The sequence below is a fragment of the Euprymna scolopes genome, chromosome 10 (genome assembly GCF_053919585.1).
Source record: "Euprymna scolopes isolate OS-2025 chromosome 10, ASM5391958v1, whole genome shotgun sequence".
In the NCBI taxonomy this organism is placed as follows: Eukaryota; Metazoa; Mollusca; class Cephalopoda; order Sepiida; family Sepiolidae; genus Euprymna; species Euprymna scolopes.
In genome coordinates, this window is record NC_136491.1 from 99,206,810 (window position 1) to 99,231,709 (window position 24,900).

At 36.1% G+C, this 24,900-nt stretch overlaps 1 protein-coding gene across 6 annotated transcripts in view; it reads right to left on the reverse strand.

Moving 5' to 3' along the window:
• Nucleotides 1-21,572, reverse strand: part of LOC145286160 (uncharacterized) — a 205,414-nt gene extending 183,842 nt beyond the window's left edge. For 2 of the 6 annotated variants that reach the window (XM_080134938.1, XM_080134937.1), the window contains exon 1: nt 21,413-21,531. Coding sequence is in view for 2 of the 6 variants with exons in the window: in XM_080134939.1 (XP_079991065.1) it covers nt 21,413-21,449 (37 nt within the window). In the remaining 4 variants the exon portion in view is untranslated. Of the gene's footprint in view, nt 1-21,124; nt 21,301-21,412 lie in introns of those variants that run through there. The other 4 variants (XM_080134939.1, XM_080134932.1, XM_080134936.1 and 1 more) reach the window with 4 other exon arrangements.
• Between the last annotated feature and the right edge of the window lie 3,328 nt (nt 21,573-24,900).

Below are 24,900 nucleotides of genomic sequence, written 5' to 3' on the forward strand. Positions count from 1 at the left end.
AGCAATTATGCTCCGTTGGCCTTGGAGATAAGGCGTATACACGGGGTTAAAACACAAATAATCCCGGTCGTAGTTGGTACACTAGGAGTAGTATCAAGTCATCTGGAAGGACAATTGAAAAAACTACAAATCCCCGATGTTTTAGGCGGCCTTCAAACCTCTGCAATTATAGGTACCACCAACATCCTTAGGAAAACCCTTGATCTTTGAAGCTTCTGGTTTGAAGCCGGGATTAAGGGAAATCTTCTGGAAATGAATCCCATCCCTTTCCAGAGAGATATTCATAAGTGAAATCAGAATTATTATTATTATTATTTTAATTTTCATAATTTTTATAATTTTCACATTTCAATTGTTTCTGACATTCTGAGATTAGAGTGCACGGTATTTTCATCATCCGACAATTCATCACACGACTATTAGTCAAGGACTATTAATCACTAGAAATTTAATCATGTTTTTCACCATGTAGACACTTAATCACGTCGAGACATTTAATCACTTAGGGATTTCCAAAAGCGCTTGAAGAGTATAATTTTTAAATCACATAAATAACAGTATTAGTATTATTATTATTATAAAAATAACTCCAAAATGTTCAAAGAGGCTAAAAATTTAAATATATATAATAAAAACAATCGCATAAATAACATTATTACATAAATTTTATTTTTTCCTTGAGAGGTGATTAATTGTTTCAGACCGAGTGATTATGTATCTACGTGATGAAAAAATCATGTGATTCAATGTTTAGTGATTAATAGTCGTGTGATTAAATGTCACGTGATGAAATGTCGGTAAACCGAGAGTAGAATTGATTAAGTACTAGGTAAAATTCAGTTGTAAGTGACACACTTCTGGAGGTTCAAAGTTCAATTCTCAATAGGAATCAATTCGTAATTCAACATGATATGTGCCAAACTATCATCAAAGCTTCAATCTCTGTCCCATCGACGAAATATTACATCCCCTCTGCCTGTTCTACAAAAATTTTAATGGTGAATCCTCCGACGAACTACAAGCCCTTGTATCCCTTCGACGTAAATACCCCCGACAAACCCGACAACCAGCAAAATCCCGCCCCCACACAGTAGAGATCCCTAGATGTAAAAAAACTTCTACTCTAATAGTTTCTTCCACAGAACTGCTAGACGTTGGAACTCCCTTCCAGGTTCCTGCTTTCCCAACTGTACTGACATACAGAAGTTCAAGTGTAATGTGAACAGACATCTCGCTGTTCAACTCCCTACATAATATTCCTGCAACTTATGGCTCGATAGTAGCCCCCTACATGAAAGTGGCACTGTGCCTTGTTTGGGATGAAAATGGAAAACAAAAAATGAGGAGTGGACTCTGCAGGTCATGTCCGATGGAACGAGGTAAACTATATTCCACTAGCTTTATCAATCTGATCCTTAAAGAAGAAAGCTTTTTATAGCACAAGCAACACGAAGAAACTGTTAAAACAAAACTAAAATACAAAGAATAGTTGTTCTGACAACATCTAAATGCCAGGATGTAAATCGCCATCAAAGGATGATACTTACTTTGTTCCCACCGCAGGAAGGTGTCACACAAGGGTGGAGGTGGGGGAGAGTGAAGCCAGTGCTCAAAAACAATCAGAACTCCGGTCTTTTAAAAATTGTCTGGGCATCCCATCGGCATCCTCCACTCGGTGCGCCCCAGGCTATAAGGAATAAACTTACCCCACCAGAAAGAGGGAGGGAATGCCATGTAAGGGTGGACTTCTTCGGACTACTTGGAAGAAATGCCACGGCCAGCCAAGGTTACCGAAAGTGATCGAATTTAAAAGGTTACCGAAGTGATCGAATTTTTGCCGGGCTAATTGTCAAATTTGGAATCTCGTCTGGAATGTGTCAGCGATTGCAACTCGACGCCAAATGAATGGCACTAATTGCTGCCCTATACTCGGATGGATATATATATATATATATATACATATATATATATTAGCATTGCCCAGATGTTTAGAGGGGTATGTTGAGCAAAAAAAAAAAAGGGGGGGGGTCAATTTTTTTACTTTAACCCCTATTATGACCCCCTTAAAATTTATTGTTTTTGGGCTCAAATCAAGTTATTAAGTTAGATCCATGTCCAAGGAACCTATATCTAAAATTTCAAGTGTTTAGACCCAAAATTGACGAAGGAGTTTAGTAGAGTTCTCAAAGGTAAAATCGTTGAACTTTGACCCCTTAACAGCCAAATTTCTGGCCGAAAACGAATAACAAAGATTTTTCCAAATCTCAGTACCCTGTATATCAAATTTCAAGTTTGTAGACTGAAAACTGACAGTTATTTTGTAGGAAAATGTACACAGACACACAGACACACACACACAGACACGTTCACTTTTTGTCTGTGTGTCTGTATATATATATATAAAAGGATGCGACGAAGGCCATCAACCCCCCCCCATATTTCCTCCTATAACACAGAACAAGCTAGGTAACATACAAATATCCGTGCATGAGGTCGCCAAGCTAATCAAGAACCTTGATTCCAGTAAAGTAACTGGCCCTGACGGCATCCCAATTATAGTGTTAAAAAAGCTTCAACCAGAACTTGCTCCCATGCTTACGAAACTGTTTATGCGCTGCCTTAAGGAGAAGTGCTTTCCGACTCCCTGGAAGACCTCATCAGTTTGCCCTGTATTTAAGAATTCAGGTGATAAGTCATCTCCCTCTCAGTACAAATCAATAAGTCTCCTCTGTGTTATGAGTAAGTTGCTGGAATCCATATAAAATAGAGAAATAGTCAACCACCTCAGCAGAAACAACCTTCTTAGTGACACACAATATGGTTTCCGCTCTGCAAGATCTACCGCAGATGTGCTGACGATTATATCTCACAGGATTAGTGAATTTCTTGACAAAGGCTTCCTTTCTAGGGCAATTGCTCTTGACATATCAAAGGCGTTCGACAAGGTATGGCATAAGGGTCTACTTCACAAGATTTCCAGCTACGGTATAACTGGAAATGTTTTCTCAATCATTAAATCATTTCTCTCCGATAGGCTCATAAGAGTAGTGGTCGATGGACAAAAATCAGAGGCCTGCAGTATTAATGCTGGAGTCCCTCAGGGGTCAATCCTGGGCCCAACTCTCTTCCTGATCTACATCAATGACCTCCCTAAACACATACTTAAATCATTCGTTGACATGTATGCTGATGACACGACCATCTACGGCAACACATCAAAAGCTGTAAATGACAAAGTTCTCTCTGATTCTCTCTCCTCTGATCTCGAGCGCGTGGTTCAGTGGGGGAAGTCGTGGCTGGTTACCTTTAATGCATCTAAAACCAAACTCCTATCCTTACATCATCAACGCTCTGATCCCCATCTGGCATCAATTGGATTGGATGGCTCTCGTCTGGGAGAGGCCCCGTGTTTTGACAAGCTTCTGGGTTTGACATTTACTCCTGATCTGATATGGAACACGTACATCAAGTCTGTTGCCAAGGTCGCTGGAAAGATGGTGGGATCCTTCTACCGCTCCAGAAGAAATCTCACTACTGATGCAATTCTCTATCTATATAAAAGCCAAGTATGTCCAAGGATGGAATACTGCTGCCATATCTGAGCAGGAGCTGCTAAAAACAGCCTATCCTGCCTTGACAGAGTACAAAATAGACTTTGTGGCTTAGTGGGGGATGCCCTTTTCTCTACCCTGCAACCTCTCTCCCACAGAAGAGACGTTGCGAGCCTATCCTTATTTTATCGTTATTTCCATGGTAGGTGCTCGTCTGAACTCCAATCTCTCGTCCCCCCTCGCCAATCTTTCACGAAAAACATCCGTCTAGCTGAATCCACTGTGAAAAATTTCCCCCACTCTTTATCTGTGCCTAAATCAAAACGTGGATTCCATGAACAAAGCTTCTTTCTTAGAACTGCACGCCTGTGGAACTCTGCTCCGTCTGCCTGCTTCCCACCTGACTACAACTTGGATGTGTTCAAGTCCAACGTTAACAAATTCCTAATGAAACCGCCCCCTTAAGTAAACACTTCATCAAATCTCCACACTAACGTAATGTACACACAATAACCCTTATCCCTGAGTGGATTCCGGGCCTTGATAAGTGGTGATCACTGTGTGAAAAAAAAAAGAAAAAAAAAAGGATATTCACACTAACACAAACTGGTATCCCTAAGTTGTTGAATGAATACCATAAATAAAGAAGTCAATATGTAGAGTCTATAGAGAAATAACCTACACACAAACAGATACACACATACAGGCACACGCACAAAGTATCTTTTATATATAAATAGAAATAGCAAAAACCAAATAAAAAAAAACGGGATATTTGTAAAACTGCATAGGCATTTAAATTCACCATATCAACATAACTGAAAGACATTTATTTAAATATTTATGACAGAGAATCCTTTGTATATTGGTGATACTTGAGATGAATTCACGATTGAGTTGATAATAACATTTTAAAAAATCTGTCAATTTGATTAATCCTTTCGAGTTTTTTGGATTTGAGAGATACATTTCACTTGGCAATGGCGCCAAAAAATTCCTGCACACGCCTAAACTTGTATGACCACAATAAAATAAAATAAGCAGGTCTTCGAACACACATATATACGTGTCAAAGTAATGCGTGATGATTATTTTCGTGAAGATCCCCCCAAAGATACGTACATCCCATCTGTGTATTTATGTGACGAACAAGTTATTTCAAACTTTAGCATTTTTTGTTCTTTCCACTCAATGCTTATAGGTACTGAAGCATACTACTACTACTACTACTACTACTAATACTGCTGCTGCTGCTGCTGCTGCCAGCGGCATTCGCCCTAGGCGGGTTGAGCTGGCAGCCTTCCAAGAAGGAAGTTTCCAGGGTATATTAAATTCGCAAGCGGTCACAAGTCGCATACATATCTTGATAAAGAGAAATGACGACGTTAGATTTCTACAGTTCTTGCAATGAGGTATCGACATTCTCCTACATACAGCGCCTGGTAATCCTCAGTAGTCACCTATCTATTATTAACCAGGCTCAACATTGCTTAACTCCGGTGATCTAATGAGAAACGGAGTGTCCACGTCATTATGCCGTATAATACTAATACTACTATGAATAATAATAATAATAATAACAATAATAATAATAATAATAATAATAATAATAATAATAATAATAATAATAATAATAAAAGAAGAGACACAATCAGGTGAGGAAGGCAGTGCACTAGAAACTATGTAAACATCTACATTTTGAACACCCAGACAAATGATACAAACGCAAACCGGTAGCAGTACTTATAATAAAAACGGAAATCATAAAATCCTATGAAACATTAAGATACAAACAGATAAGTCAGTCCAATCAAAATAGTAAACAAGAAGGAAAAATGCTGCCAGATAGTAGATTTCGCCGTTCAAGCAAACCATAGGGTGAATATCAAGGCGAAGGAGCGAAGCAAATACACGGAACTGGCCAGAGAGTTGAAAAGAATATAAAAGTTGAAGTAAGTCAATATAACACCAATAATAGGAGGAGCACTCGGAACAATCCCAAAAAACTACGAAAAATGATATGAGAATTTAAAATTAAGTGAGCGACTGAGTTGATACTAAGATAGCAATAATGAAAACGGCTGAAATCTCAAGGGAACCCCTTGAATGCGGAAGCTAACGCGCATGAGCTACAAACGTTAAACAGGCTCATGAAAACTGCAACAGAAGTAAAATAAAAAGATAGAGGAACACCACGTGGAAGTAAGAAAATTGAAACCGCAATTTTTTTAATTAACTATGCCCCACCCCACTAAAAATGGCGGCGTCGGCATCGAATGGCGCCACATCAAATAGCTGTGAAGGGTCAAAGAGGATTTCTGAACATCGAGGTGGGAAAGCACTAACCAAACCTCCGTTGGATAAGTGCAAATAGGACTGGGACTTTGGAGAGGCTTGCTTTCACCCAAATTCCAGTGAAGGCTAATGATCGCTGCCAGCGAAAAGTCAATTGCAAATGGCTATTGCGATAATGCAAATTCATTTGCAAAATTATCTGAAGAGGTGGAGAGTACTGGAAATCTGGGTACACTTTTTTTTAAAATGTTTTTTTTTATTACATTTTCACCCCAAACAAGGCAGATTGCCACTTTGGTGTAGGGGGCTACTATTAGGGGCAACAACTACTGGGGTACTATGTAGGGATTTGGGCAGCAAGATGTCGGTTCACGTTACACTTGAACTTCTGCACGTCAGTACTGTTGGGGAAGCAGGGACCTGGAATGGAATTCCAAAGTCTAGCGGTTCTGGGGAAGAAACTATTGGAGTAAAAAGATCTTTTACATCTAGGGATCTCTACAGTGTGGGGGTGGGATTTAGCAGCCTGTCGGGTTTGTCGAGGGTGCTCACGTCGTGGGGACACAAGTGATTGCAGTTCGTCAGAGCATTCACCACTAAAATACTTGTAGAAAAGGCAAAGGGATGCAACATTTCGTCGATGGGACAGAGGCTGAAGCTTAGATGCCAGTTCAGGGCCTATCAGGTTTGCGACTCTCTTTTGAACCTTGTCAAGGAGCGAGAGACTAGTAGCAGATGCACCAGCCCAAATGTGACAGCAATACTCCATACATGGACGAATGGTGGCCTTATAGAGGTACAGCATACTTTCGGGTGTTAGTAGTTGTCTAGCACGGTAGAGAGAGCCCACCTTTCTTGCAGCGGCCCTGGCAATGCCTTCAATGTAATTGCTCCAACTCATGTTTCCTGTGAACGTTAGGCCAAGGAGTTTGAAAGATGTAATCTCAGATAAAGGGTCGTTGGCCATTGCTATAGGTGGTAGAGAGGGGTTCTTGTAATTATTGAATGAAGCTAGTTTAGTCTTGGCAGCATTGAACGCGACCAACCACTTTTGTCCCCATTCCACCACAGATTGGAGGTCTTCCTCTAGTGTTGTCATCCGAATTCCGGAGAACACCACCGATTGTTGTCAATGAGAAATCTCTGAATGATAACTAGTGTGAGAACTTCTAGTGACTACAAATAATAGTAGCTCATATCCTAAGGAAAATCCTGGAATACGGAAAACCAACCCACATAAACTGTGAAAGCTAAATAGCTGCATGGAAGATGTTATCGAAATTAAACAAATATATAGAAAAATTATCATTACATGAGCCCAAGTAAACCGTAACCGCAAAAAATGTCATAAACTGTCCCCCTACTTAAAATATGATGGCAGTAGTATTAGCTGATATCACACGAAATAGTTGAGATTGGTCAAGGAAGGGAAGACCAAGGAAGGGGAACACTAACCAAATCTCCACTGGACGAATGCGGAGAATATTGGGGCCTGGGAGGGCGAGGTTTATTGCCACCCAAACTTCAGTGAAGATCAATGATCGTTGCCAACGAGAAATCAATTTTAAAAAAGTGACCGTTGCGATAACACAGAACCATTTGCAACAATCATATTAGAAGAGGCGGAGAATACTCGAAATCACGAGAAAGTGGAAGGTAAATATACTCGGGACCACTTTTTACAACGAAACCCACAAACCAGATCACATGACCGGATTAGAATAAAAAAATAAATTTAATTATTCAGAGTACTGAAAAATCCAAAGTCTACTCTTCTAGGTACTCCCAGATAGATAGATAGATAGATAGATAGACAGATAGATAGATAGATAGATAGATAGATAGATAGATAGATACTCCCCGATAGATCAGATCAATAAGACAAAACACATAGACGATTCGCGATGACGAATCACGTCACGTTTTTCGAGCCGAGAGAAACAAAGGTTTTTAAATCTGTCTGTGAAAGCTGTACAGCAGATACCGCCAATAGTTGCGCGAGGCGGTTGACCATAATGTAGAAAACTTTAATAATCGAAAAGTGCGAAATGTTATGTCAACATGTCACTATTTCAATTAAGTTAAGAAGTTGATTCATAATTAATTAGCTAAGAGAACGTTAGACTATCCCTCCAGAGCCAATCCTCTCCAAAAATAAAACTTTTAAGAAACTCTCGGCAAACGTCTCCTTGTGTTCTCCCTGCATTAAAATGAATTTTATTTGCATAGCAACCACTAGTGAAACATCGACGATGAAGAAAAGATTCAGACTTCTATTATTGTACCTAACGGAAATAAATCTATTCTATATTTTATACTTGTGTGTTGCTTTCCACTCGGTGATACAACAAGATGTCTTAAATACATTTTTAATTATATTCTTATTATCGTCTGTAATGATGATTGAAAATCCAACCTCTAGAAGACTGTCACTTAGAATCAATTATAACTTAACACCTTTATCCATTGCTCCACATGACCACAGGCAACCGGATAACCCCGTTAGTATCCTATAGAAAAATAAACGTCACTTTGATTTTGGTACAAAATGGCGGCTTTTATTCAACCATTTGGATTTTGAAATCTTTTTTCTACCAATTCCCATGTTTTGAAGCCTTTCAACGACATCTTTCCGAAGCAACGTCAGTCAACCTATTAGTATAATGGCCGCAGCGATGAACGATGTACTCTCACTACGCGTCACTTGTGAGTTCTAAATACAGTAGACATGAATAGTCTTTTGCTTAGAATTTAATACTCAGCAATAAATTACTGTTTGGAGAAGTAAGTATTAATGAGCTGCTATCTGGCTGAAAGCCCCATATATTTGTAGCCCTAATCCGAATTTCTGAATCGATTTCAACGGTTTCCAACATCTGGCAATCTATATATCTATAAAAAGGGGAATGTGTGTGTGTGTGTGTGTGTTCTCAACCTATATACTTAACGAACTTTTTTTTTTTCCTACAGAAATGAAATTTGGTGTGTGGGGTATTCAGACACGTGGAAAACGTTTTAATCGGTTTTCATCCGGAAAAGGGGCTGTTAAAGGGTCAAAATGGAAAAATTGGTATTTGGGGGGTAGGCGTCATCGGATTTTTATCTGTTTGTAAACTATTTCACGAGGTTTGAAAACACTTTTTAAAGATCGTGGCAATCTGGTCTAATGATTATTGTACTTGACTCACTTGGAGTTAAATATGAAATATAGATTTTAAATAATATAAAATACAATTGTGTTCCAATAAGAGTAGAATTAAAAATGAAAATACCAGAATTTATAAAAAAGGATAGCAAATTAAGATGATAGTTAAAAAATTAGTGTAATAAGCAGATAAAAACTATAGTAGAAATTAATAGTTAGGAAATCATTGGATTTTAAGGATAATAAAGTTATGGGGAGTAACTACAAATAGTATGGAAAGTTAATACTTCAGAAAAAATACAAAATTTAAAGAGTAAGAGATCGAAGAAAGCATGTAGGATAGAGTGTCTCAGAGGTTAATTTGCAAACTATTATATAATTATAAATGAGAATAAATTAGGTTATGGGCAGAAGGTTATAAGTGGCTTATAAAAGAACAAGCCGGGTATGCAACAAAGTCAACTCTGCTTTTTGCATGTAAAAAACACAGTTTGCTCCTCTAGATAGTTCATAGTAATAAAAATAATTCATGAGAGGGCATTAAAAAGGCTAAAACGTTGAGATTTGTAGTGTTCGCAGTTAACTGACGTTTCATTTTTTATTTAGGAGCTTGTTTCTATCCTTGAATCTGGTAATAAACAGTTTTTCCCTCAAGCCTAGGTAACAAGGTAAGTTGAGAGATTTGCAGGTGCGAGTTTTCTTTAAAATGTCCAAGTTCACAACTTTGTGCTTAATACATATGTGCATGTATATATATATATATATATATATATATATATATATATATATATATATATATTACTCTTTCCTCCTCCCTTTCACTATCACTTTCTTTCCATCTGCCTTGTCTCTTTCTCTCTGGTTCTCATCATCACAAGAAGTCTGATTTTTGATGCGGTTCGTAGTCGTCGGTCCCCAGCTCATCCAAGTCTGGAGTTCTTAAAATTCTTCTTAAAAAGTTAAAATAAAATAATTATATTTTTATATTGAAAAAAAAAAAGCGCTGTTCACTTTTTCCATATAGCGTTCAATTCCAACAGCAAAGTCATACCCAAGTAATTAATTCCTACAAGAGAATTAATGACACCAAAAATTCGAAGAAAAAATTTGCCGGCAGATGTATATCAACCCCTTGATCTAAAAGGGATGTGCCTATCATTTTATCGTGTTTAACACTCAGGGAGCCTGTTACTGTGCCCAGGAGGTACAAGGAATTCCATAAATGTCCCCATAATTCAGACTAACCAAGTTATTCCTTCCGGTAAACGGTCACGTCATAACAGCATACAACAGCAATAACCGATTCTATAGATCGCAACTGGAATTTCTTTTTACCTTTTCTAATCAATGTAATTAAATAAGAATGTATATAATTTGTCCGTGGTGACTTCTATCATCAGTATGTTGACAAACTCCTATCACTCATAAAAAGATAATAAATACCTCACGAATTCACCTTGGTTCAAAGAAGTTGTACGATGAGGTCGTTTAGAATAACTCGCTAATTCATGACAATTACCGAGTTCAACACGACATGAACATATTAATGATTTACAAGTTCAGACAGATATCAAATGTTGACCGTAGCACTTATTTAATGTGACTTTAAATATATCCTAGAATCGCATGCAAATACATATATACACACACAGACGTGCCTTCATATCAGCTGTGATAATACCTATGGCGTCTACGGTGATCTAGTGATTAACGGCTCGGACTCACGACCTGGGTGTCACAAGTTCGAATCTAGTTCGTTCTACAAAAATCACTTTTATTTAGGATGTTGGCAACCTTCATGTGGTCCCTCGTGTAATCCCTGATGTCTTTCTAGAAAGAATTCTGACTAGAAATGTATATATATATATATATATATATATATATATATATATATATATATATATATATATATATATATATAGAGAGAGAGAGAGAGAGAGAGAGAGAGAGAGTAATTTATAAAATATATATGGCGATTAAGCTACACTGAATATTCGGCGTTTCATCCACTATAGGATTCATCAGGCTTATGCGCGAATTCTGTGGTTGTTTTTCGTTTTTTATATATGTTGAGGATTTTAGTTAGCCAATCAGCTTTCTAGTATCATACTAGAAAGCTGATTGGGGCCAGTGAGAGAAAAGTACAAAGTTGTAGCACTCCTTCTGAAGCCAAGCCTGGGTCTCATTGGACTTGTGCGCTGGTGTCGAGTCCTGCTGTCACACCCAAGATCTGCCAGCGACCATCAGATTGCACCAGGAGATCACCACACTCTTCAGCGCATCCAGGTACACGTTGGTGTTGGCTTTCAAGCCGACTTCGAAGATGTGAGGTGGCATGATGTGGCCCTCAGTTGAAACCACATTCAAGGCAATAACCATGGCCGGAAACTTCGTTGCACTGTGCCCTTTAGTTGTATTTTGTGCGTGCTGGTCCTCTTGTCATAACTTGGATTGGTAGAGAGCATGAGTTTTACAGTGGCGCATCTCCGATCTCACTCGTTGAACATTGTGCCATTTTCAGACATGATAGAAAGGTCGTATCGCTTTGGGGATTTTTACATAACTGTTAAACTAGTAGATGGTCTGCAACAGAAAAATAAACCGGTTTTCATCAAACGAAAATAGAACCATGTCGCATTTTCTAGGGCGACAATTTTATCGGTTCACCCTGTAGTATTTTTTTTTCTTAAATTCAAGTTTTACGATATCTTTTGTTTATTAAATTTTTAGATGACATACAGAATAGTTACAAAACACTCCCCTCCTCATGTTAAGAATAGGTGTCTAAATTATTATTTCAGTACGGTCACTTCACTGCATAAGTACCGAAATAAGGAAAACAAACCATAAAAAATGACATGTGAAACAGCTAAATGAAAACTGTTTAAAAACATAGTCTCCATCTTTATGAACATGAGCTATTTTTTTATAGTTAGCACGTATTTGTTTATTAAGACAGTTAATTTATTTTGATGGCATAGATTTCATTACGCATTTCAGTTCTTTTCACTAAAAACATGGTTTACATATATTACCATGAAGCGTTAAAAATTAATACAGTCTAAAGAAAAAATAGGTTTTTTGAATTTTTTAGATGGGGATTGGTTATTCGAATTTTGTGATTCATCGGACTACTGATCTCATCTTGAGTGTCATTTTCACAACGTTTCCGTCGATGTAACCTCCGACCTTATACAGGTGTATCATGTAAAACTCGGGAATTTGGACGGAATTTCAAACGAATCTCTATTTATTTCACGGGAATAGCATGTTCTTGTTTCGTCATCCATGACTGGGTAGAGGTCCTAAGTAATCCGCAATTGTATTTTTGGTCAACCCATACTGAAAATTGAACCTCCAACCTTCAAGAGAATATCCCTTTACAACTGATTTTTCCAAGTACTCTTACCACTGCGCCACGGACCCTTGTGGACCATCCGACTACCCAAGTTTGACAGAAACATTCCCGAGTTCGACAAGATACACCTGAAGAAGGTCACAGTTTACATCGACCGAAACGTTGTGACAATCGCATTCAAGATCTGAACAGTAGTCCGATGAATCCAAATAAATAATAATAAAAAAATAATAATTCACCATAATAACTAAAAAAGCTCATTTAAAGATTTATTTGAAGAATAAATGTTTATTTACCTTAAAAGGTAAATAAATATTTCTTAAAAAGCCACATATCGTTTTAGCTTTTTAAAATTTCAAATTTTAATGATAAATAAATAAACCATAAAGATATAAATATTTCTTACTTTTACTGTATTTCCCCGGCAAGGAATTCGCTATTTTAATTGGACGATTTTAGCAATTTCCCTCTACAGATCAGTTCAATGGAAAGATTCCGATCGTGTCTTCAAACTTTATTTCGTGACATCAGCGGGTTACGTGACTTTAATGCAAGGGCCATCTTTACGTAGATCACGGTTTAACAGATCGGAAGTACTGCTAGGAAGAGTTAAATTGAGACGAAACGAAGTTTTGTAAATTCTATATATTATTTCTCTTAGTCTATCTGTTTGTCCGTTTTTCCGTTCAACTTTTTCTTAGAAACTACTTGACAGATCTTGCTAGAATTTTTGTATTGACATTTGTTATAATACGGTGCAACGAATTAAGTATTATGATATTCGTTCGATGCCGCGTTAGGGATTAATAGGGATTAGTCACCACAATATCACATTTACTCAAGAAGTTTGGCATAAAGTGCCCATTCTTAGCTAACTTTTGCCTATTTTTAACGGGCTAAAAAGTCTAATATTTTTATAATTCAGTACAAGACATTACTTCGTTAAAGTTCTTACGGTTTCCGATCCAGGTTTTCGTGTGCGCCATGCCCTAATTTTATATTTTTGAGAAAAAAGTATTAAAACGTTGTTCTTCCCCCTATTACCACGCAATAATACATTGATATTTAACCCCACACCATTTCTTATTTAATCATATTTTAAAAAACAAAAACAAAAAAAAACACACAAAATCATTTTACGAGCGATTCAATTTTTCGCCTTATTTTGTCTGACGTCAGTCTAAGTGATTGCCAAACCAACAACTAAAGATGCTGTAAAGAAGAAGAAGAAAAAAAAGAACACTGTTAAATATAAGTTGAAGCCAAGGATTGTCGCATTTCTGATTCTTTATGAACGCTCACGTTTCGTGCAGTCTCTGTTGAACACGTGCGGAAAGCCAAGTTGCCACAAATGACAACATAGCATTCGGCTTCGAAGGACAATGATGATGCTTGAACAAGGAAGGAAATTGGTATAAAGGAAAAAAAAAGAGGGAGATGCGGAGGCGGCGAAGGAGGGGGCAGAGGAAAAGTCAAGTAAATCGCGGCAACACACGTGCAGGCACGTGCAGACGAGCCACAAGTAGGCACTTAACCCGATCCTATCAATACTAACAACAATGGCACCGCTATCTGATTGCATGCGCTCGTAATCTGATGCAGAAGAGGTTGCTTGTGTAGATTTATGATCGTTTAAACAAACGCGGTTTGGGTGAAAGCATTATTACGCTTGCATGTGTCGTGTCGAAATTCGTATAAATTCCAAAAATTACGAAAAACCATGCAGTAGAAGATGTGTTAGATGTATTTTTAACAAAAACTTAGCCACAATTACGTTCTGAGATTTTTTTGTTTGTTTAAAAATGGCGGCCTCTTAATTTAACCTAATTTAAGTCATGGGAGATAAGTCACTTTGTCATACTGAATTGGTCATACAACCCTTCTACATTAAAACATACGATAAAACTCGATAATTTGATAAATTCTATTTTTACATGTAATCATTTCTCTACTGAATAATTGATTTAAAAGATCACCAACCTACACAAACAATCAAAATTGTTTGAGGTAAACCCTATTCACTCGCCTCCCTATGAGGTCAAAGGTAGACACTATATAATTTGGTACATTACCATTTAGTTCGTGCCACTTTCAAAGCAGAGGGTGTTTTGTCTGTGTAAATCTGCCCTAATTTTTTTATACGTGGAAAAATCCAACTCTTGATGAGAACCAACTGCTTATATAGTTTCCCCGGCAATATCCGACGAATGATAGAGCCGCAGCCGACAGGAAATATGAATAGACCTAACAAGCTTAGACACGAGGTCAATTTATAGTGGACTATCCTCAAAACAGGCCACTTTGGTTCGATTGCAAAAAGTTGTCTGGTGTATCCTGTCGGTATTATCTTACGGATAAAGTTATCTCGGGCAATGAGCCGACCCCTCCCCCAAAGAAGGAAATGAAAAGTAATAAACCTTTCAATAAAAGAGTAATGCCTGGGAGGACAGCCGCGAGATATAACAGAATTATTTATCTGCATGACGCAGCGACTACGTTAGACGCAAAATCTATATTATATTTATCTTAGTCTGTCTGTCTGTCTGTCTCTCCGTTCCATTTTTTCTGAAAAAAAAAAACTGGATCAATCTGGCTTAAAGTTTGTATGGACCTTTATTATGATAAGGTGACGAGAACTAACTATTATGGTATCCGTTCGATGCACAGTTAAGGATTAATGGAAAATAATTTAACTATATTCGACCATCGATTTGGCATAAATCAATCATTCTAATCAAAGGTCTATAACTTTTTCCCGTTTTTAACGGATGAGTACTCTTGAAAAACGGGCAGTAAGCGCCCCGCGACAGGATGGGAACTCCGAATCTCCTAACTACATTCTCAGCAATTACTGCTTTCCATAGTTTTTGGCCAAGTAAGTCTCTGGCCGGCTTGTAAGTAGGATTGAAACCGCTATCTTCAGACAATTCTGACCTGGAACCAACGTCTCTATCTACTGCGCCACGGGCTCCGAAGTGGTGAAACGACAACAACTATGGGTGGCAGTATTTGCTGAGAATGCAATTAGGCGGTTCGGAGTTCCTATCCCATCGCGGTTACCACCTGATGAAGGCTAGAGGAATAGTTGGGCGAAACGTCCTGAAACAACAGCTAAGAAAGATGAGGATAACAGTCCGGAATAAATAAATAAATAAAAAAAAACAACCAATAGTCGATAATAATAACGTTAAATAATGTTTGCGAAAACATTAAAAAAAATGTCTTCTTTTTATTTTCTTTGCTTTTTTTGGAGAAATGAATCAAAGTCGCATCATCATAAAAGGCACTTTATATAATATTAAAAAAAGAAAAGAAAAACAACAGAAAATATATTTTTTTAAATAATAGTTATTTACTTGCCTCCTCACAAGGGCAGTTAGACACTAATATGTTTAATGTGAGGAATACTAATTCCCCCCAAAAAGGCACACGGGATGAAAACCTTGCTTTAAGGATTTCTTCTACTTTTTACAAAGATTTTCTGGTGTTACATTGTTATTGTGTTACAAAATTAAAATTGTTAAGAAAAGGGTCACTTGTAAAATTTCGCAAAAAAAAAAAAAAGAAAAAAAGAAAGAAAGAAAATAAAAAATAACCCTCTCGGCTGAAAGTTGTGACTGTGACTAAATTCGTTTTGTTTTTATTTCAATAATAAAGAAATTAAGTTGGGTTTTTTTTTTTTTTCAAAGATAAAACAAACAAAATAAGTGTTACACTGGGTTGAAAAAAAAAATCTCAGCCATTAAGGATTTGCCAAAAAATAATCGTGACTGTGAGTAAAGGCGTTTCATTGATTATTTTAATAACAACATTTTTTTTTTTTGCACTAACGGACTCAGTAGATCGCTCGTGTAAGAGGAAATAAAAATCGGGAGTTTTACTTTGTAAATATCTTTTTAAGTATGGACTTTAAAAGATATTTGCCAAAAAATAACCTCTCGAAACTTCTGAGTAAAATTCGTTTTATTGTTTATGACAAGATTGTTTTACGGTATTTTATGCTGCGTCGAAATTGTTTTAATCAGCAGCAGTGACAATTAGTCGTACATTGATCGTACATTAATATTTGTCGTACATATTTAGAAAACCGACATTTCGTATGCACTACAAGAATTATCAACAGAACAAAATAAGACAAAAACACGCGAACTGAGACTACTTGGGTACATATACAAGGTATTCGAAAAATCGACGACGTAAGTTCGTGATTATGTGTATGTATATTCAGAATTTTTTTTTTTTACGAAGGAATCACCACTTACCAATGCCCGGAAGCCACTCGAGGATAAAGGTTAATGGGTATACATTAGTTAATGCGATTATAGCGTTTTTAACATAGGTATTGGGATTTTTGTAAGTTGGATTATATAGGGGTACGGTTCATCAAGAACTTGTTTACATTGGACTTGAATCAGGTCAAAGGAAGAGAGTTCTACAGGCGTGCAGTTCTAAGAAAGAAGCTCTGCTCATGAAATCTACGTTTAGGTCTAGGCATAGATAAAGAGTGTGGAAAACTATTGGTGGTGGTTCTGGCTAGACGAGTGTTTTTCGTGAAAGTTTGTCGAGGGAGGGGGGCATAGATTGAAGCTCAGAGACGAGCACCTGCCATAGAAATACCGATAAAGTAGAGACAGGCTCGCAACGTCTCTTCTGAAAGAGGTTGCAGGGAAGAGAAAAGAGCATCCCCCACTACGCTACGAAGTCTGTTTTGAACACTGTCAAGGCAGAATAAGCAGCTTCTAACAGCTCCAGCCCAGATGTGGCAACAGTACTCCATCATTGGCCGTGCCTGGCATTTATAAAATGATAGATTGCATCAAGAGTGAGATATCTACTTGAACGGTAGAAGGATCCTACCATTTTCCCAGCGGCCTTGGCAACGAATTTGATATGCGTGTTCCATTTCAGATCGGGAGTAAAGGTCAGGCCTGGAAGCTTATCAAAACATAAAGCCTCCCCAAGAGGAGAGACATTCATTTCAATTGATACTAGATGGGCATCAGAGCGTTGATGGTGGAGGGACAGAAGCTTGGTTTTTGATGCATTAAAAGTAACCAGCTACGTCTTTCTCCATGGTACTACGCGCTCAAGATCAGAGGAGCGAGAATCAGAGAGACCTCAGTCGTTTACGGTCTTTGATGTGCTACCATAAATGGTGGTGTCGTCAGCATAAATGTCTACGAATGATGTAAGGATGTGATTTTGAAAGATCATTGATGTAGATTTGGAAGAGAGTTGGGCCCAGGATGAACCCCAGTCATATGCCAATCAAACAAATACTGTTATTTCTACATCGGAGATAAATAAGGACAATCTTCTTGACAGAATTGTGGTAAATTAATCTCGAATTGATTCCTACGAGCACTGAAAAGCAACGTTTCTGATGTTTTTAGATGAGGATTCGTTATTCGTATTATTTGGGTTCATCGGATTGCTGTTCTCATCTTGAGCGTGACTTTCACAACGTTTCGGCTGATGTAACCTCCTACTTTCTTTAGGTCTATTTTGTCGAACTTGGGAATGTTTCTGTCGAACTCGGGAATTTGGACGGAATTTCGAACGGCACTCTTTATTTATTTCACGGGTGGGGTAGCATGCTCTTGTTCCGTCAGCTATGACTGGATCGAGGCCCTAAGTAATTCGCAGTTTTATTTTTCAGTCGCCCACAGCCTTCAACCTTCGGGAGAATAGCACTTTCACAACTGATTTTTCAAGTACTCTAAGCACTGCGCCACGGGTCCGTGACTTCACTGGCTTCCACGGTGTCTTCTCCCTGGCTTCTTCGATGGACTTTCTCGATTGCCCTCCTCGGCCGACTTGCAACCCTTCTAACTAACGTCCGTATATATATATATATATATTAAAACTATTTTTTGTGGTTACGTCATTTGCACGCCCTCAAAGAATCCTATAAGCCGCAACATCTGTATCACGTGACTAGGTATTATTATTGTTTACGCACATACCTTTTTTTCTAAAAAAAATATTTGTTTTTATTTTATTATTGGAATCCTTTGAGATGAGTAATTTGTATATTTATTTATTTGCGGACTCATCTTCATAGTTTTTGAAGCTGATTAAAATATACAAATATAAGCGCTTACTTTTATTATCAGACGACGTTTTATAAATATAATGATCAATTTCCAACTGTAATTGGTCTAATAGTTTATTTTTAATTTTGTGCATACTAAACAACATTTAATTCAATTAGAAAATATTTTTTGCGTATAATTTTGGGTATACTTTGTTTTTATTCCTTCTTTTTTTAAATATTTCTGCTAGTACTCTTTTATTTTAACTAATTTCCTTTAACCAAACTGTGTTAGAAACTATTGGTTTGCATATTTTGTTTTTGTTGTTGTTTTGTTTTGTTTTTTTGCCCGGCTGCTTTACTTCCTTTCCATAAACTTTCGGATTAGAGTTGGTTATGATGCTTTATAGTTAAGATTAGGGTTAAGGTTAGGATTACTTAGGATGCTTTAGGGTTAAAGTTAGGATTGGGGATAAGAAAAATACAAATTTAACCTCATCTGTGCATACAGATTAAAACATGGTTGAAAAATAGAGACTAAAATAAGATCTTAGCAAAGATCAAACATGACAGTTTGCGTAAAAAAATAAATAATAATAAAAAAAACAATCTGAAAACACGCGCGAAAACAAACGTTTGTAAACAAGTTTGTATTGAAAAACCGTACACAAACTAAATTTTCTTACTTAAAATCACTTCCAGATAACAGTTATCACTATAAGCTTGACCCAACATCATTTTTCATGACGTTTCTTATAGAAAAAGAAACCACTTTATACATTCAGTCCGTTCGGAAAAAAATCATTACCGTTTGCCAGTCCGGAGAGTGTTCTGCAAAACTCGCCCTTGATGACGTAAGTACCGATAGTTGTTACTACAGTAAATGGTCATAAAGAGAGAGAGAGAGAGAGAGAGAGAGACAGACAGACAGACAGACAGACAGACAGACAGACAGATTGATGGATGACGAGTGTATTAGAATCCTGGAGAAAGTAATCATTACTCGAATTCTATTTTTTAAAAAAATAAATAAATAAACAACAATCTTCATCAGCTAGCATTGAATGGTAAACAGCTGTTGCAATAATGCTTAATGACTTGTAACGGTTATCAGAAGAAACATAGAATAATAATAAAAATCGATGCTTCTGCAATTTACGAACCGTGCTTTTTTCTTTTTTTTTTTAGATACGATTTTTAAGTTAAATTCAATATTTACGGTATCAGTTATTTAATAAAATGTAAGGGGAAAGCACAGAATAGTTAAAAAGCTATCATCTTTATGTTAAGAATGGCTTTCTAAATAATAAAGTTATTATTTCAGCACGGTCTGTAAACTGCACAAGTACCTTAAAATATGTACACAATGAAAAAGTTGCTGGGAGTTTTCTGTTAGTCCGCACCTAGAAACATTGACTGGTTGAAAACAAAAAGGAATCGGTCAAATATACATTACTAAGAGTAGATGTCAGCATCCGAGTTTGAATCTCACTGAAGTTTTGACTTCGGTGAGATTCAAACTCGGATGCTGACATCGTAAAATCTTTTTTTAAAAGAGTTTTTTTTATAAATTTAATGAAATTAACATAACATTTAAGATACATAAATATTTTTTTAACTAAATGAGTTTTTGCTAATCTAACATTAAAGGTATTCGGCATTAATTAAAACCGAATCCGTGTTGTTTAAAAATATAATTATTAATGTTTGTTTTTTGTTTGTTTTTTTGTTTTTTGTTTTTTGCTAAATAAATACAGCACATAAATTAATTTCATCATTGTTCCTTACTTTCTCATGCAAATATTAGCTAGCATATCTTTCTACGAAATTCAGCACATTTATTTTTTTTCGGACTAGCTGTAATGCTAGGTAAAGATGGAAGTTGACATACCCAGGTATTATGCCAACATCGATCAAAGAACGGGTATAATCTACTACTACTACTACTACTACTACTACTACTATATTAATAATAGCAATAATCTATATCATATTCTGCGTGTTCCTTTCTTAATCCGTACGTTACGTTTTGCAAAATTCCAAATACATTTTTGAAAAAAAAAAAAAAAAACTGCTTTTAAAAGGCCAAATTCGTGAAATTTGGTTTTAAAAAGGTCAATCTGGCAACCCTGGACAAAAATATAACAGTGATCTCCCTTTAATTTATCCTTAGCATTATAATTATATATGATCATTTTTGTAATGGCGTGAGAAAGGAATGTAGTAATTTCAACGTTCTTCACCAAAATAGAAGTCAACGAAGCATTACGTAAAAAAGGGAACATTCGAAATAAGCAGGGCAAAAAAACAAAACAAAACAAAGAAGAGCATTTTCTGTCAAGAAATACTGGACGGAAGGAGCAGATTAAAAATTGTCTCGTACAATGTGATTTTATTATTTGTATTGAACTATGTAGCACAATATTTACTTTCTGAGTATTGGTCAGTACTTATCTCATTTGGGTCTATATTTATATAGTTCTATATTTAAAATACAATGGACTGTATACTCATAAAAACGCTAATAAACTCATATTTGCTGTGTGTTAACGAAAATTCATCTGCAAAAGTTATCGAAAAAGGTAGAGAGTGCTGGTCATCTGGAGAGACTTGTTGTCACTCAGATTCCAGAGAACACCACAGATTGTTCAAAGAGAAATCTTTGATAGTGCCTTGTGCGACTACTCATAGCGAGTAAATAATAATAATAATAATAATAATAATAGAACAAATATATTTGCCTGATTCCACTGTTGGGGAGGTCCACAAAGGCGTACTAGTTAAAGGCACGAGTAATAAAATCGAACCATTACGTTCAATTTTTTGTCCGTAGCATTATGAATCCGTTGTTAAGCAGTGTTACTGTGGTTTACCTGTTTCTCCGCTAGGTACAACTCCTCAAGACACATTGTATGACAGGCGAAAAAAAAGCGCATTGTTCGCATATTGAGTAAGGGGAGAGAACTAGAAATGCTAATCATTAATACATAACAGATCGATTAATAAAAAAGGCAGACAGGTATACTCACCAGCCAAAGCGGAGGCCACCTGCATGAATGAAAACATATCCGTGTGACAAACAGGTATGTTTGTCGGTGGCTCGCTCCTTACATAGATAGGCAACTTTCTTTCTTTTTTTTTTTTTCGTAATCGCCGGTCCACTCGAATTTTACTTGCTTCGACTTGTCTTAGGGTGCAGTTCTTTCTGAGGAGATTATCACAATCGTTTTATTCATTTATTTTATTCCATTTATTTATTTATTTATTTGTGTCTTCCTCGTGGAAGTGGAGTAGACGAAATATCAAAGTGTTTAGTAATGGGTCGGCCTTCCTTTAAAGTCGCACTTGTCGTCCTATCAGGTATGCTCAGACCCCTCTTACAAAATTAAGGCCTTTTGTGCTTTAGTGCTTATCAAGACCAAGAATCACTCGAGGATAAGGGTTAATGAGACTGGAGTTCTTGTCAACTGAAAGATGAGGTAAAAAATTGAAGCACTGGCACTAATCAATGGTACGAACTGATTACATAAAGAGATTTTTAACAAATGTCTGTTAAAAACGTGAAAACAGCCAAGCAGGCAAGCAGTCCTGTAGCAATGTGTTCTGCAGGTGAGAAATTCTTGCAAAAAAGCTTTGTTTATAAAAAAAAAATTCTGCCTGAAGATAGAGATAAAGAAAGAGAAAGGGAGCTTTCTTTTTTCATCGATATGATAGTAAAGGCGAGTTCTTGCTGTGAATGTCTTACAAAGAAAACCCAAAGATTGAAGTCGCAGCAACAGAGAAACAGCTAAAATATCAGTTTTCTATTTAGTTTTTTTGTTGTTGTTTTTTTTTTGGTAAGATTTGATGTGAAATCGGCCAATGACTTGAAAGATTTTAAGAAACACGGACCATGATTATTCATAGACCGTGTCTTGAAGTGAATGTAATTGACGAACCTTTAGAAGTGATTGTTATTTCGTTTGAATGTTTGTTCATAGACGTCACGGTTGCTATAAGCTATTTCTATTGATTAAATCAGCTCAGAGGGAGGGATAATTATATATATATATATATATATATATATATATATATATATATATATATATATATATATATATATATATATACTAGTATAGATATAGTATACAATCAATATATCAATATCAATACATATGTTTATGTATATATATTAGACACTCAATATATATATATATATATATATATATATTATACAATCAATACATCAATATATATACATATATATATATATATATATATATATATACTAGCAAGCCACTAGGCGTTGCCCGGTAGTAAAATACGAATAAATATTATATTTTAATTAATGTAGATTTCTTATTTCTTATAAACATAAATACCGTATGTATTAAACATAACGTTAAATTCCTTTTTAAAAAAAAGTAAAAAAAAAAGAACGGAAAGAAAGTGAGACATATGCATACGAGTGTTATGTTTTTTTTTCTGAACAGTTTACTTCTTGTAGGTAAAAAACTGATACTCATGCTTAGATCGAGACCAAAACCTAAAGATAGTGAGTTAACTACGATAACCATTAGGCCAGATTGACACTATATCTAAAAATGTTTTTAAAACGCACTTATTCTTAGCTTACTATTTACTTTTTCCTTTGACGTTAATGCCTGAACTATGAAGACATATTTGCTGCAAGGCTAAAAATTAAACCATAAATCAGCAGCTATTACGTTACGCATGCATATGTAACGCTGTCGTCCGACCTTCACCTAACAAATTCCATTTCTTTTTTATATTTTCCACACTTTTGCACCGAATCTCCCCGGTTAAAACACAAATATAAAGTTTTGCATGGGTTCGAATACCCTTTATATTAAGTTTCATGTCTGTAGACCAAAAACTGACAGAAGAGTTGTGTAGGAATTTTTTTTAAAACAAATATATATGCGCATACATAAATATATATAGAAAGAGGTTTGTGTTTACTATAACCTTTTTACGAAAATAATACGCAAGTATAAATCATGTAGAATATTTGCATGACTATAATTACAAGTAATAGTTAACTAAAGATGATCACACACCCCATAAGAAAACCGGAAAAGTACTAGGGAATAATTTAAAATGAATGTTTAAAAGAATATGCAAATTAGCTAGATCTTTTGCAGATGAATGGAATTCCACGACCCACATATAACAAAGTTGTATTTTCTTTTTAAATAAATAAAAAAAAGAGGGTTTTTAATACGAATATCAATACAAAAACAATCATAGGAGTATGGATATTGATGCGTAGCTGAGCGTGTCAATCATATAGAGAAGGTGTTAAGAGATGCGCATGTGCACGACTGGTAAAATGTGTTTGAACCATTCTGATGTTTGTATACGTACATAAGTAAGTCTGGGTTATGCTTTTCCCAGTTGAATGAATTTAACGAGGTTGATAAAAAAGGTGCTCAATAATAAATAGAGCAAGAGATACTTTTTATTTTTTATTTAAATAACGCTACACAATTATGACAATGTTTTTTTTTAATATCGCTACACAATTATGACAATGTTCCGGTCAATTAGTTATGAATAATTAAAGACCTCATCAGGTGATACCAGTCCTCACTTTCAAAGGATCAAATCGTCGTATTCAAACAGTATATATATATATATATATATATATATATATATATATATATATATATATATATATATATATATATATATATATATATATATATATGCAATATATTCTAACTGCTATTTTACATGACTTTTATTTTTTTAATGATAACCACTCACGGATAAGGCTAAACTGAATTTTCAGTTGAACGATGGACGCCACCACGGACAAAATGGAAACAATGTGTGAAATTGGTAGAAGATTACTCAAGCGGACAGATAAACAAGTATTTGCTTACACTTGACTTGAAGACGATTATGTGGTAGTCGGTTGGGAAGTAATCTTGTGGAATATATTGTTTTCTACCAATGGACTGTTCTATGTAAGAAAATGTTTTAATGGGAATTCCGTTTGTTACACACACTAAAGGAGAGAGAGAAAGAGAGAGAGAGAGAGAGACAGACAGACAGACAGACAGAGAGAAAGAGAGAGACAGGCAGACAGACAGACAGACAGACAGAGAGAAAAAGAGAGACAGAAGACAGACAGACAGAGAGAAAGAGAGAGACAGACAGACAGATAGAGACAGAGAGAGAGAGACAGAGACAGAGAGAGACAGAGACAGAGAGAGACAGAGAGAGACAGAGAGAGGAGGTTTTTGTTCTATGCGTAGAAAGGTGACATTTTGCCGTGAATGCTTTACAAGTGAACCAGGGATTGGAACTAACCTAAGTACCTCCCATGAACATACCAATACATTAGAGAGAGGCTAGTAATATTTTGCTGCACTTATTTTCAATTGAACGATGGACGCCGCCACGACAAGACTGGAAACGATGAACTGAAAAGGGAGTTTCTCACCAAAGAGGGCGGCTCAGCAAGTAAATGATTACATTAGACTTGAAAACAACTATGCTGTAGTCAGTT